Raw genomic sequence first — 15,057 nt, 5'->3', positions numbered from 1 at the left:
CGTGCTAGCGTTGACTCCCATTGTAACAATGGAATGTGGAAGTGCTCATTCTATCTCAATGGGATAGTTCCAGCCATAGGAGCAATGTTTGTAACTATGCCCATAGGCACCCGCTTTGCGGTGAGATCAAAGCGTGTCGCTAGTCTCCACTCTACACTCTGAGCCACACAAGTCTCTGGCGTATATCTTGGAGGGGGGGAAGCTCCCCTCCCACGATGCGCTGTTCGCACCACCCTCTGCAGTGCTTTCCGTTCTGTGGTGGTGCAGTTCCCGAACCAGGCAATGGTGCTGCTCGTCAGAACGTACACTTTCAATGGTACTCTTCTAGAATGCTCTGAGGATGGGGGGGCTCACTCTGAACGTCTTCAGGCACCTCAGGCAGTAGAGTTGTTGTTGGGCCTTTTTCACCACTTGTGTGGTGTGTGCATGTGGCCCACTTCAGGTCCCTCGAGATGTGTATTCAGAGGAACTTGAGAGTAGCAGACCTGCTCGACTGCAGCACCGTACTGTAGATGACAATAAGTGCGTGCTCTCTCTCTGGCCTCCTGAAATCCACGATCAGCTACTTGGTTTTACTGACGTTGAGAGCCAGGCTGTTCTCCTGGCATCGCTGTCGTGTGATGTATGATAAAGAGCGCCCCTCACCTCACACAGGTGTGATTTTTATTTATGAATGTCAGAATGTATGCCATGTGGCACTTTGAGAGTGTGTCAAATAGGCCTATAGTGTTACAAAAAAGATATATATATATATATATATATATATATTAAAAATAATAATTATATATATACACACACTGCAGTACCTTTTTGCAAGCTGTTAATAAAATGTTCAATCAATCAAAATTAGAAGGACAATATCAGTCTTTCTACTTGATATTTGGGAGAGGGCGTGTCTGATTAATATAGTTTAATATCCATTTCACTTCAGTAGAACTCGGTAGAATCTGCACCTGGCTCGCTGATAACAAACTATCCTTACACCTGGGAAAAACTGAATCCATCCTCTTCGGATCAAATAGTAATCTCAGCAAGGCAGATGGCTTCTTGGTTAGAGTGGGTGACAATATTATCACACGAAAAGATCAAATTACCTACCTAGGTTCCATCCTGGAGGCCAATCTTTCCGGTGATAAGATGGCCACCAACGTAATCAAAAAAGTCAATCAAAGAACAAGATTCCTTTACAGGATCTCCTCACTGGTCAGCAAAAACACCTTGAAGACCTTAACAGGAGCCCTCGTACAAGGTTTCTTTGACTATGCATCCACCTCTTGGTACCACAGCACCTCAAAGGCCCTTAAAACAAGGCTCCAGACCTCCCAAAACAAACTGGTCAGGCTCCTACTTGGCCTCACCCCCCGAACCCACCTCACCCCTGCCCACTTTGACTGGCTGGGATGGCTTAGGGTCGACGACAGAGTACAGCATCTTACTGGTCCACAAGATTCAATACACCACCAAGATACCCATGTACCTGTCTAAATACTTCCTTAATGTAAACGAAGTCCACACCCACAACACCAGAGGGAGTGCAACAAACCATGTACAACCCAGATTCGGCACAAACAAGGGACTAAATTCTTTTCGCTCCTATGCCACCAAAATGTGGAACGCCCTACCAACAGTCATTAAGACATGTGAATCCCTTGACTCCTTCAAAACCGCTCTCAAAGGGCACCTACGGATGGCTGCAATTCGAAACTGGCCTCTGTAAAATCTGAATCCCCCCCCCCACCCCATTTCCCCTCACTGTATATGTATCTTTTCCCTTTTTGCTTCCTATATGATGAATTCCTGTTCTGTTCTTTAGCTACATAGAAGTGTCTATTTGTATGTATCTAAATGTTTGATGAATTGAACAATGTGGACCCTGTTGTAAACAAGTGTAATGCTTAATTGGGTCGTCCACTCACAGTTAACAGTCTTTGTATTGAGTTTGTGCTTAAAATGTACTGTAAATTCTACAAACTGTTAATAAATATTTCAATCAATCAATCAAAGGCTAAACATGCATGCTTGAACGTAAAACTCAAGTTATTGGTGTATTTCTAACCAGGCTAAGCACAGTGGCTCAGAGCGCATATAGACCTGCCTCCTCTCCTCTGCTAGTGAAACTGTGCACCCCTTGTATGTCAGAGTCGGTCCTTAGTTGGACTCACTGCTGCTTGGAGGCAGTTAGTTAACAGTTACAATAAGACGGTCCACTTTTGAATCAAGCTCAATGAAGACCATCCATTTAGTGCTGTGCTGCGTTACTGCGTATACCGACCCGTTGATGTGACTTTGGGAACTATAGTCTGGATAACTTTTTTGCAAGCTTTTATTTGTGTCTATTTGGAAGAAAGATGAGATCATTCCGAATCCGAACTAGAAAGTGACAGCTCATCGTCTTACGTACGGTACCGTACAACATTAGATTCAACAACAAACCTGAGTGACAGTCTATGAGACGAAGTGATCTGAACTGAAGTGAACATGCAAAGCGTTTTATGAAACTGCAAGCCTGCAAGGCACCGTCCTCGATTACACGTGGAAACGCCTCGTTGTGCTTGTGTAGCCTATGTCAAGTTTCAGTTTTTAACACCCTCCTCCTCCCCTCCGTTCCGTCGCAGCTCGGGTGTGTTCGGTTCATTGGACTGATTGTAGCAGGAGAGGACGAGGACTGGCAGCGTGAAGGACAAGAATAATGCGAACCCAATTTCCAAGCGTTGCTGTTCCCCTCGAACATGTGCGACACGCCGCCCCACGACGGACCCAGCGTCCCCGCTGCAACGAGACGCAGCGCAGCTGACAACACAACCCCATCCAACTACTGGGCGTAATACGCGTAAAAACGCGCGATCGGTCCCCAGCAAGACGATGTTTTTCGCCTGGATCCTGGCGAGCGTCCTGGCGGTGGTGGAGGGAACGCGGGGGCATCACCAGTGGGAGAACTGGCACAACCGCCACCATCAGCAGCACAACACCAACAACAACAACGCCGACCATTTGCGGCGGAACCAAGCGAACGAACTTGACATGAACAAGCCGGCCGGTGGTCAGCCGCCGCATATCATCTTCATCCTGGTGGATGACCAGGGCTTCCGGGACGTCGGCTACCACGGGTCCGAGATTAAGACGCCCACCCTGGACAGGCTGGCAGCGCAGGGGGTCAAGCTGGAGAATTACTACGTGCAGCCTCTGTGTAGCCCCTCCAGGAGTCAGCTGCTGACTGGCAGGTAATTTAAACCAGTGGAGCTTTTTTTCTTTTTAATTTCAAGGACCCCCAGTTGTTTGGTATGCAATTATATAGGCCCCATAACTGTTCCCCTGGTAGTAGGCTATTAACTGATTGAATGTGTCAGCTGTTACTCTGAGAGTGTACACTCTCAGAGTAACAGCTGGTTCATTTGGTCAGGACAGTCATTATAAGCTGCATGGTATGACATTGGGACCCCTCAAGGACGCATCTCAAACGCTTTCATGTCATGGAGTCAACTCAGGATCCCCCCAAATTGAATATGTATTTGGCTTCACAGACAACCATTTGAAAGAATTGTGTGCCCATACCCATAAGAATAATAATTCGTCAACATTTTTGTTTCGGGTTGAGCTTGTCGATCAACATGTTTTTGTAATAGCCAAAACATAACATATAGGCTGTTTAAAAAAAGTGTTTAATATTGATGGGAGATTAATCGAAAAAACACATCAGTATTGGCCGATTTGAGTTGTTTTTAGATTAATCGACATCGGTTCGAGTAATTAATCGGTCCGATTAATTGGTCTGTCTTTACAGATAAACAAGTCCAAAGTAACAGCTTGAACAGATCTACAAGCTTACAATATTAAATATAAAGGTATTTCCGATTTAATTATATTGGATATCGATATAAAATGTCTCATCGGCACATCCCTAGTTTAAACTGTTCCTCATTTTTCCGGGGGTCCCCCTTGGAACACCGCCAAGGACGGCCGGCGGTCCCCGGACCCCACTTTGACAAGCAGTGAGCTAAACAGCCAACATCCACTCCAAACCTACAGTATATTCCTCCTCACATGATTCAGACAAGACACAATTGAGTTTGTCGTTAATGAATACGAAAATGTCTTGCATATGGACATGTTTTTTATTTTATTGATCATTGTTTGACAGCTGGTAGCCTTGCGGCAGCGGTACCCAATGGCGTTTTACATTACTGGTGACAGCAGGACCAGAGAGAAAGAACATCTAATAACCAAAGTCAAATGTGATAAAATGTGATGAATGGTGCATGGCACTGCACACGCACAATGACTGCATCCTATGTCTTTTAGCATCGATATCTTGACATGAGTGCATTATAACAATGAATGCACCAATAGGCTAATTCATGTAACACAACATGCGTTGCACAATATACTTCTATCTGTCTGTCTGTATGTCAGACTATCAATCAAACAATGACTGTGTATACCTACTGTGTGTGCGTGTGTTTGTTTGTGTGTGTGTGTGTGCGACTGTGCGACTGTGCGTGCATGCGTGTCAGCACCCAATAGAACTTGTCTGCTAGTACATTTGATGTTGCTTGTGCGTCTTCCTGCACTACAAAGGCAACGCATCAATATGGCTGTGTTTTTCTTCCCATGGTGATTTGTTAAGTGTTTGCAAGTGGTGTCCCCCAGTCCCCCCGGTGTTTTGGCTGCGCTGAAGGAAACGATAGGGGAAGATGTTAGTGTGGCTGGGCTGATTATATCGATAGGGGGGGCCGGGGGGATGGTGGTTTCACTTTGTAGTTAGGTTTGTGTTTCACATCAGCAGTTTTCCTCCTCTGTTCGTATATACGTGGTTCTGTGGTTTTTTTGTGTGTGTGTGTTTTTTTTTTGCAACCATCTGTTCCACTCCTTAAGAAGACGGCGGAAGGGTTGCCGCCTGCCGGGCACCTCTTTTTGGCAAAACGTCCCGGGAAAATAATGAGAAAAGTGTGCCACGCCCCCCTTCCTTCCTTAGGGCACTCTCAGGCCAGATTTCGTTGCGGTCGGGGCAGAAACCTCTTAACTCTATATATTTTAACTTTGTTGGTGTTTCGTAAATTAACGCCCTGCTTGCTCATCATACTACGGCGTCACACGAAAGCATCCAAAGTAGCAGATCCGTAAGCTCACATGAGCTTGAACTGAAACTGAAAAGAAACTGTCAGAAATAGCCAATCTACAAGCCTGTGAGCTTGCAGATCGTCTATTTTCCGTGCGGGTACCTGGGGTAGATTGTCTATTCTTGGCGTGACACTATCATACCACAAGAGCATTGAATGGGGCTCTGAAAGCACCCATCCGTCTCTTGACTGTAGAAGTAGGGGGGGGGGGGGAAGCCACTAATATCCATGTGGAAATGTAGGTGTATATTCAATTATGTTTCCAGCCTATGTTCCTGAAGGGAATATTGAAATGGGAAGAGGGCTGGGGGCGGTGTGGCGGTGTGTGTGGGGGGGGGGGGATCTGTGATTTAAACCAGGCGGAGATGCTTATGCTTCACATATACGCACACATACACATGTGCGTATATGTGAAAAGCTCTATCTAACGGCACACACGAGGAGGGCTTACACTTACAGCTACGATTCGGCACACGTCGACCCCTCCGAACGAAGAGGGACGCTTGATCTGTTCCAGATGTATACCCCCACCACCCCTTGTACCTTGTGCACGGCGGAGCACAACACATGTCGACCATTGTCTGGGCCAATGATCCGTTCTATGGGTTACATTAAAACGTCATGGACTTAATGCTTCTGATCCCCCTTTTATCTTAGTGAGCTGGCTGGCCCTTGACTAAAGTGCTTAGGAATTAAGTTGTCTCTTGGTTCTCATGCCAGTAGTTCTCTTTTAGTTCATTTTCATGTTAAAGGACCCCCACGGTGTCGCACCAGACCCCCATTTGAAAAGATGTTGTGCTGGAAACCCCCATATTAAGAGAAGATTTGTGTGTCTAAAACTGTCTAACACAGTGGTTCCCAAAGTGGGGTCCAGGGACCCCTAGGGGTCCTTGAGGGAGTTCCAGGGGGTCCCCAGCTAAATTATATTTAGGAACCATGAATGTAACTCAGAGAGTGTACATTTGGTTCCATTTGTACACTCTCAGAGTTAAATTAACTTTGATGTATTGGGGTCCTAGAGATAGCAATGCCAATAAATAGGGGACGGTAGCCTAATTTAGGTCAAACCGGGGGCCTTAGAGCCGTAAAAACCTTGGCATATATTTTCAAATATAATAATCTGTATCAAGAGTATACAAATGGAACCAAATGGACCCATGGGTCCATTTGGTTCCATTCGTATACTCTGAGTTTAAAAGAAACAGTTCGAGAACCACTACACTGGGCTAAGCCAGTGAAAATGAGCTGTTCCTCATCTTGGGGTCGAGCCCCTGCTGGTAACCCCTCGAGGACCCTTTAGGGGTCCTTGGACCCCACCTTGACAACCAATGCCTTAGACTTAATAGCCGAGGCAGAAAGAGTGGCCAATAAAAGTTTGGGATCAAAAACCTGTCTGTTTGGGAGCTCAGAATATGTTTTATGTTGTCTGACGAGGCGAGCGGCTAACACAAATTTAATCCGGTTTCCCTTTTTCTTCTTTTTCCCCCCTCGACCCCATCATAAATCACCCCCATGGGCCGTCTCGGCCCGACGCTACTGTTTTTCCTCAACTGTCACCCAGATGGACAGGGATGTCTTGGCTCATAAATTGCCAGTTGCACCCCATGGGGGGGAGTGACAGGTCAAAATAAACATCCCGATAGCCCGGGGCCTTATTAATGTCACACAGCCGGAGAGAAGGGACGTCCACCAGCGGTGTAATGTTACCAAGTACATTTACTCTAGTAGTGTTAGTGTTAGTGTTAGGCAGTGGTTCTCAACCTGTGGGCTGAGACCTTGTTAATACCTAAGAAAAAAGTAAAGAAAAACACCATTACTGCATTAAAAGTATTAAATCAATCAACAAACAATACTAAAATACCTGATCTACAAGCTCGCAACGCTATATTCACAATATTTTATATGTGGAACCGAGTCAAACAAAATGTAATGTCTCAACTCCTACTCCTACTCGACTGTGCCGAAAGAATATATATTCAAAGATTTGCAACACATTTTCAAGATTTTTCAAAAATGGCAGACCTACAAGCTCATTAGCACGAAAAAGTAGATTTGGAAGGAACTTCATATAATCGGCTTTGGTCCTCACCGTCTTAATGGGTTAAGTGCAAGGCCATATCATCTGTGCTTCTTTTTTTAATTTATTTTCAAGAAGATATGACTTTACTTGCACTTAACTTATTTAGGTAAAATGACATGTCATTACATGGCTTCCTGAAGGGTGACACAGTTAAATCAACTCTGGGGATTTTTACTGTGCATAGACGGAACGGCCAAACCACCCATGGTCACTCTGGTCAACCCTGCCTGCAGAATGCCATCATTATCCCGAGCCACAAACACCATGGTTTAAGACAGTTGACTCCCACTCTTCCAAGTGCCTTGACAGGCAGATCGCTGCACTGTGAGAAGCCTGAGTGTTACATCAACTCAGGAGGGGTGCAAACGTAACCAAATAGACCTGTAAGGTTAATTGGGTCCAGTATAGCTCAGCCGGCCTTTCGACCACAAGATCGGGGGTTGCACCGCCGACTCAGCGTATGAGCAGCACAGCTTGGGCGCGGCAAGCTGTGCGGTCAGTACTGGGAGCTGATGGTAGTAGGTGTGGCGCTCCACCTCAGCATTCCATCTCTAGGACATTGTAACGTGGATAGAATCCCTTGTTTTGTAGTCTTGCCGTGCTTTTTGTCAATTTTAACTATAGAGTCCATGGCCCTTTAACTCTGGAGGATTGCACTGTGTATCCTGTGGGGAGCCTCCTCCCCTCCTCCACACTGCGGCGTCCCCTCCCCTCCACACACTCCGGCTGTAATGCAACACCTGTACGCCAGAGCCAGGTCTGACTGACACACACAGAAAGTCGCTTGTCTCGAAGGTCCTCTGGGCTACTTTCTCACCGCTCACTGACCCCATGGCAACATGCAAGAGTGACCCGAGCTACTGGAGCGCAGAAGGGGGCCCGGGCCCCCGCGTTTCAGGAACCCTCGTATGAGCCTCCACCTGTGAGAACCGATTAGGTTACTCAGACCCAGCGAGGTTATGGAGAGAAGACGGACTGTCTAGGGCAGTGATTCTCAAACTTTGTTTGTGTCAAGGACCGCCAAAATGATATGTATTTGCCCACGGACCCCCATCTGAAAAGGTTTTGTGCCAGGGTTATATATAATGTACAATCTTGCAGATCTGCATCTTTGAATAGCCAACGTATAAATGGATAAAGTGATTAAAGCTACTTGCTGGGGACCCCCAGAACCCCCCCAAGGACGCCTGGGAGTCCCCAGACCCCACTTTGAGACCAATGGCCTCATTTATAGAAAATGGTTTGTAGGCCTACATAGTACATACTGTAGAAACATTGTGCTTAACTTCATGAATGCCTGGCAGATCTCTATTCTGGGTTTGTGAACATTCAGCAAAAACAAAACAAACAGAAAAACTGCAGATTTACAAGCTCACGTGCACGTTGTGAGCTTGTAGCTCGGCTAAGTATAGTATATTTGTTAAGTGGTTAAAGGCCCAATTCTGGAACATATTGAACATATTTGGATCAAATGTGCTATTTTGAACTTGAATCAAAATCTGTTTTTTTTTTTTTTGGATTTGAAGTGTAGCTATAATCTTAACTACATCATGTTATCATAGCTATCTTTAATACGACCAAACAGCAGTACAAAGTCGAAGAACCCTGGACCTTTTGAAGAGGCGATGGAGAGACACACGTGCTGCATTCTTTGTGTCCAGCTGTTGGAAGCTCCAGTGAGGGACCCTTCAACCTCCTGTTTACAGAAGCTTTCAGTAGAACATTGCATGGCCGCCTCGCCACCTGTGCCGCTCCGCATCACAAGATTTTCCAAGCCCCCAGCTTCTCCTCAGAGACTCCGCTGATGAGATTAGACTTAGAGGCTTAAAGCAAAGGGCTCTGAAGTCCATGGCTTTTGAATTATTACGCTTTATCCAGCCCACCGCGCTCTTCCCACTGTGTCGGCTGATCCGCTGAAATGCAGAAGGAGAGTGCAGAGGTTGTTTTCTGACATCCTGCCCTTTTAAGTATTGTAGATGTAAGAGGATTTGTTCCCGAGGTTTTGACATGCTTTCTCCGTTGTCCATCACATGAGGTCCAACGTTTTGTTCAGTAACGGAATCGCTTTTTTAACCACTTAGCCCCTCATTTTTATTTTATTATATATTTTTTGATAAATAGTTAAAACAAGCAGTCCACAAGCTCACAATGCATCACGTTGTGATCTTTTAGATATGCTACTTATGGAATAAAAGTATTTGCCCAAAATAAGGACGGGTTGAAAGTGGTTACAGGGGAATTTCACATTTTCATGTCCATTCAGGCTTTTTTAGTGAAATTAGATTATTTCTTTAATCCGACGTGCACGCGATGTGCACACGGACGCACGCACGCTTTTTTATCCTTTTATTGTCCCTTTTCTCTGGCACCTGCACAACACTTTCTGTCCGCCAGGTGGCACTCGTTGTGTTTTATGAAAAAAAAAAGAAAATCCACATAAAAAGTTAGAATATGAAGAAAAGAGGTTTGTGCCTGACAGCAATGAAAGGCCTGAAAAACACAATATAGCTCAAATCTAAAATGGGTTAAGAGTAAGTGATTTGTAATTGATGAATCCATTAAGCTTCAGCCTAGATAGCGCCATGTAGTCTAGTGTCTAGTCTAGTCTAGTCGACTAAAACTATAACGGAAAATGTTCCTCTCAGCTCACGTGTCATGCTGCGACCCGTAGATTGGCTATTTTCAGCAAGCAACCAAACTGCAAAATCAGCCATTATGACGCCATCAAGGCCTGCCAAAATACACTTCAGTCGACTAAATCAACTGTAGATTTAGTCGACCAAAACTAGACACTAAAACATTTAAGTTGACTAAAAAGCTGACTAAAAACTCAAAATCCATTAAAAAGACTATGACTAAAACTAAATAAAAAAATTCTGTCAAAATCACCACTGGCGTCATGATGGTAATACTTCCAAATGCTACTGTTATCAGGTCATTCTGCGCTAAATTTTTTTCCACCTCATGGACTAAATTCCTTTTTAAGTGTGTCATCATAAGTCTGCTTGAACATATTAATGCTTTCTGACAGCATGTCGATTCTGGCTATTTTCCTGCTAGATTCCAAAAAGGGGGGAAAATGCAAGTCGTCGCTGTCAGGCAGAAACCTCTTAAGTCCAAAAGTGAAAAATAACCCATGTTCCAAAGCGGTCCAATGTTGTCATCATTCAGTCACAAGCTCTTGTTAAAGCTACACTATGCAACTTTCCTCTTCTACCCCCAAATGTGAACCCGGTTTCCTGCGCAAGTGCTGACATCTTTACCATTGTGCTAGTAAAGCTAAGCTTGCCTGCTTGCTCAGGGGATAAATTGAATCTCAGGTCAAAATTCATTCATTCAAAATTCATTAAAGATCCTGCGTCTAGGTGAGACATGACTTTTGACACGATCTAAGGCCCCATTTACACTGGCAGCCACATCTAGTCTGAATCAGATCTTTGCCACATCAAGATTGACATATGATTTGTTTAAATAAGTCTAAATGCAGACGCTGGCACAGATCTGATTCAGGCTGGATTTGGCTGCCAGTCTGAACACGCAGATCAGATCTGGTCACTTGCGCAAGTAATGAGGCCTCAATAGAAGAGCAGGGAGATAAAATACAAACACCCCGATTGTATAATTGTATTAACATACTCAAAATCTCAAATACATAGTCAAACCATATGGATGGACAAAATTGCATTTTATTCTTAAAAAATGTTACACAAAGCTTTAATACTTTTCATTGGTTACATTATATTTATAAAACTCACAGGCATCGCAAGCGTTTTGATCTGATTTGGGAGCTTGAAGATTGCTTTGTCAAAATGTATGCCACACTGTCCTATGCCAAAGTAGGGTATTCATCTATTGGGGAAAAAAATGGAGATACAAGGTCTGACGGCAACAAAGTGTATGTCAGTGGAAATCCTGTGACATGGCGAGACTGTATCACGTCTAGCTCCCAGCAGCATGTGTCTCTTCTTCCTTTTCCACTTCAGACTATAGGTGCAGTGTGGATGATGGAATGTTGCTATAATTTCAGTAAACACACTCCAGGAGTGTGGAGATGCCTCACAGCTCAAGAGAGCCGTGACAACGGACTTGTCCGGACGAGTCTCGTGTGTGGTCGCTCTTCGCACACAACAGGCTTGGATTTAGGCCATTGACGGGCAGTAGCTGCTTATTAGTTATTATAAGCGACTTTGGGCTTTCTGTAAAGTTGCTTGTATTTGTAGTTGCGGGTTGCCTTTTACTGGGCTTGTTTTTATAGTGTAGTTGCTTATTTGGGCTTGCTTACTGATGTTGTTTCAACCAGTGGTTCTGAAACATGTTCATGTCATTAAGGGTCCTGGGTCCCCAAGATTAATATATATTTGTCCATTATTGTTTTCATAGACGCGGTTGCTTATTTGTCTCGTATAATCTGGCAACGCTTGTACTGTAGCTTCTTCTCTGAAACCCTTCCCCCCCCATGTTTGAACCTGAATTCTTCTCAGACATTTGTCTTGTCATATTTTCTTAATCTTACCTAATTGTACCTGACAGTTTGGGCAGTTTGGGCACTGGCCTAGGGGCCATGCAAGTTGGGAAGGATGCAAGTGTTTGTTCAATACTTTTGATACTGCTGCGGCCCATGAACACAGATCTCGCCCCGCCATGAAAAGTATCCACGCCATATGTATCGTCTTTGAGGAACAACTCAAAAAATCTTGATCTATGCCGACATCTCTAGGGGTTATAATTTCAATCGTCATAATAAAACAATGATATAGGCCTACTGCAATGTCTGTAACTTTTCAATTGGCATCTGGGATCAGTGTACTTACCACTCAAACCCTCTATTGACTACTTCTTTGTACATCTAAAAGTGAGAATGCCTAATAAATAAGCTCACACGTTAGAACTGCAATTCTTTGCCAAATGTTTTGCAGAATGTTTTGACTTTTCGACATGCCCAGAATAGGGATAGGCTTCATTATGGTTAATAACGGCCTTTAACCCTTGGACTACCAGTCCCAATTTCTTTGTTTGGGTAACAAATTGGCATATTTTTAATTCATCGTTTTAACATACAAGAAAGATCTGGTGGCTTGAAAAGATGTTTTTTCATTTTTTTTTCATTGATAGTGTATTCTCTCGATTCGCCACCAGATGGCGGGAAAGCACCATTACGCTGATTTTGGCCAAAATAGACGAATCTTCCTAAGTCACTTCCGGTTCAACGATCAACAACATCCTGTAGTATTTTGACCCTAGTCAATAGCTTGGCTGGTCCGGATTGCTAAGCTAATGCTATATTTTTCAGAACTAAGTCAAATTAACATCAAATCAACCCCAAAAGATCGCAAAATATCACATTTTTTACAGTGACGCACATAGAGACGGTGCGCGTGCACGATAGCGCACGATCACGCGGATTTCGGCCGTTTTTTGGTAAATTACATCCAAAAATATTAATATTAGCGAAAAAATATTAATTTTTGCTCTTTTGACCCCCCGATAACTGATATTGATTGTCATTCCGTTTATTCCGTTAACGGGAGGTTTAGATTTTTAGATTAATTCCGTTTTTTCCGTTAATTGTAGGCCAAGGGTTAACCACATGAACCCTATAGCGTCTATTGTGGTTCAAAGAGACTTGGTGTAGAGGGATAAAAGGAGTGGATCTATTATAGATAGGAATATAATAATAATAATAATAATCTTTATTGTCCTGAAGGATATTCATCTTCACAGGTCTGTTCAACACCAACAACAAAAGCAGCACATAGTACAGAAAAAACATTACACTAAGACAAAAATACAAAAACATGAGTTCCCCCCTGTGTACAGAAACCCTCCTATCGGCGGGGCAGTTTGTTTAATGCCGCGATGGCTGAGGGGACAAAACTCCTACTGAAACGAACCTTTTTCCAGGGTAAGGTTCTGTATCTTTGTCCTGATGGCATGAGGTTGAAGAAGCGATACAGGGGATGATCAGTGTCACGTGATATTGAGAGTGCTAGCCGTGTGATGGCATTATTGTTCATATCAGAAAGTGTTGGTGTGGGAAGTCCGATAATCTTGGAAGCAATACGCGTAATACTGAAAAGTTTGTTTCTGTTAGGCATGGGTAGTATGTTGTAAAACATGCGGAACAGTACAACAGAATAGGTTGGATAATGCTTTTGTACAATAATAAAAGAAGATGAGGAGCAACAGATAATGATCTTAACTTGCGGATTACATGAAGTCTTTGCTGAAAACGTGACTGGATAGATGTAATATGTTGATCAAACCTAAGTCTATTGTCCAGGGTGAGTCCAAGATATGTGAAACTGGCAACCTGTTCTATTGTCTTACCATTAATGAAAAGTGGGTTAAGTCCAGTGTGGGTTGTTACAATGACCAGTTCTTTTGTTTTGTCCACATTCAACACTAAATAGTTGTCAGTGCACCACTGTGTAAAATGAGAAATGGTGTTCTGATAGACCGTGATAGAGTTATTGTCATGGAGCAGTCCGAGAATAGCAGTATCATCAGAGTATTTGAAATATGTGATGTTGCTGGGTGAGGGGCTAGTACAGTCATTTGTGTATAGTGTATAGAGGAAAGGATATATATATATAGGAACGCAGTCAACGAGAGTTTATAGGTGGCTAAAGAAAGGATCCCGAATGTTATCCTCTCTCTCATACAAACTGCTTCGTACGCGTCAGAACTACGGAGCGCTCACACATTTAAATCCTGCCAAGCCCAATGACAATGAGGAATCAACATTTAGATTAAATTTTGTTATCGGAGTCCTACATCGCCAACATACTGCCGTCCGTCAACAAACAGCTGATTATAGGAATGCTCCCCCGAGGGGGCTGGCGGGCGGCGAGGAGATGGTCAGTAAGGATAGCAGCCAGCCGGTAGTTATACAGAGAGTGGTGCTCTGTCTGTCAGCCCCCCAACTCTGTGCTGGATGATACAAGCCTCTGGACTCTGAAACTCAACCAGACCGCAGGGAGTGCGGGGAGTTTATTTTGTTAAAAGACCCCCCCCCCCCCCCCCCCCCACACACACACACACACACACACACACACACGCGTACAGACACACACACACACACACACACACACACGCACGTACAGTACACACACGCTCGCATACGTGTTGGTTTTATTATACTTCAGTTGACAGGGGGAGGATGGCAATTTTATAAATGGTATACTTAATATTGCTTTTGCCCTCTTTAACCCGAATCCTAAAGCCTAAGGTAGGCCTATAGGCTACTTAATTGTGTGACACAACCCAAGTGTAAATCATGCATAACTCTTGTACCAATTGTAAGGTTTTTACTCCCTAAATCAGTTATAAGCAACCATTATTTTAGGAATTATAGAAAATTGTTCTCAACCATGTCTATTCCTCAAAGTCTACTTGTGGGGGTATAGGCCCTTACATGTACGCACACACACACACACACACACACACACACACACACACACACACACACACACACACACACTCCTCCGCCTCCTCCTCCACAAGTATGTGTCCACCACTCATTTGGCCCTCGGGCCATCATCTGTCCACACCCATCGGAGCCTCATCCTATAGCCTCTCCTTCACTCCATCATCTCCTGTTTTTTTTTTCACACATCTGTCACGGCTTCCTCCCTTTTGGCCTTTCCCCCCTCCCTCCGTCCATCCGTTGGTTCACACCGAGCCTCTGTCGTCGTTGCACACTAGCTTGGCTCCCACGTCGCTGATGATGTTGAGCTGAAACAAGTGGGACGATGTGGCTGAGAGCTCTTAATCAAATGAAAGAATGAGGGTGGTTCAAGGCAACGGGCGGCCTTTCACACGAACAGAGAGTGAGAGAGAGTGAGATACAGAATGCATGTT

The 15,057-nt window shown here is 44.2% G+C and overlaps 1 protein-coding gene across 1 annotated transcript in view; it reads left to right on the top strand.

Annotated features, from left to right (window-relative positions):
- Nucleotides 1-2,126: 2,126 nt before the first annotated feature.
- arsj (arylsulfatase family, member J) overlaps nucleotides 2,127-15,057 on the top strand; it is a 168,847-nt gene continuing 155,916 nt past the window's right edge. Inside the window, exon 1 of the mRNA XM_083789636.1 lies at nucleotides 2,127-3,221. Within this exon, the coding sequence (XP_083645762.1) occupies nucleotides 2,863-3,221 (359 nt within the window). The 5' untranslated portion in view covers nucleotides 2,127-2,862. The remainder of the gene's footprint in view (nucleotides 3,222-15,057) is intronic.

Source organism: Protomyctophum parallelum (assembly GCF_964188405.1).
Source record: "Protomyctophum parallelum genome assembly, chromosome: 18".
In the NCBI taxonomy this organism is placed as follows: Eukaryota; Metazoa; Chordata; class Actinopteri; order Myctophiformes; family Myctophidae; genus Protomyctophum; species Protomyctophum parallelum.
This window is presented reverse-complemented; position numbering and strand designations above follow the sequence as displayed.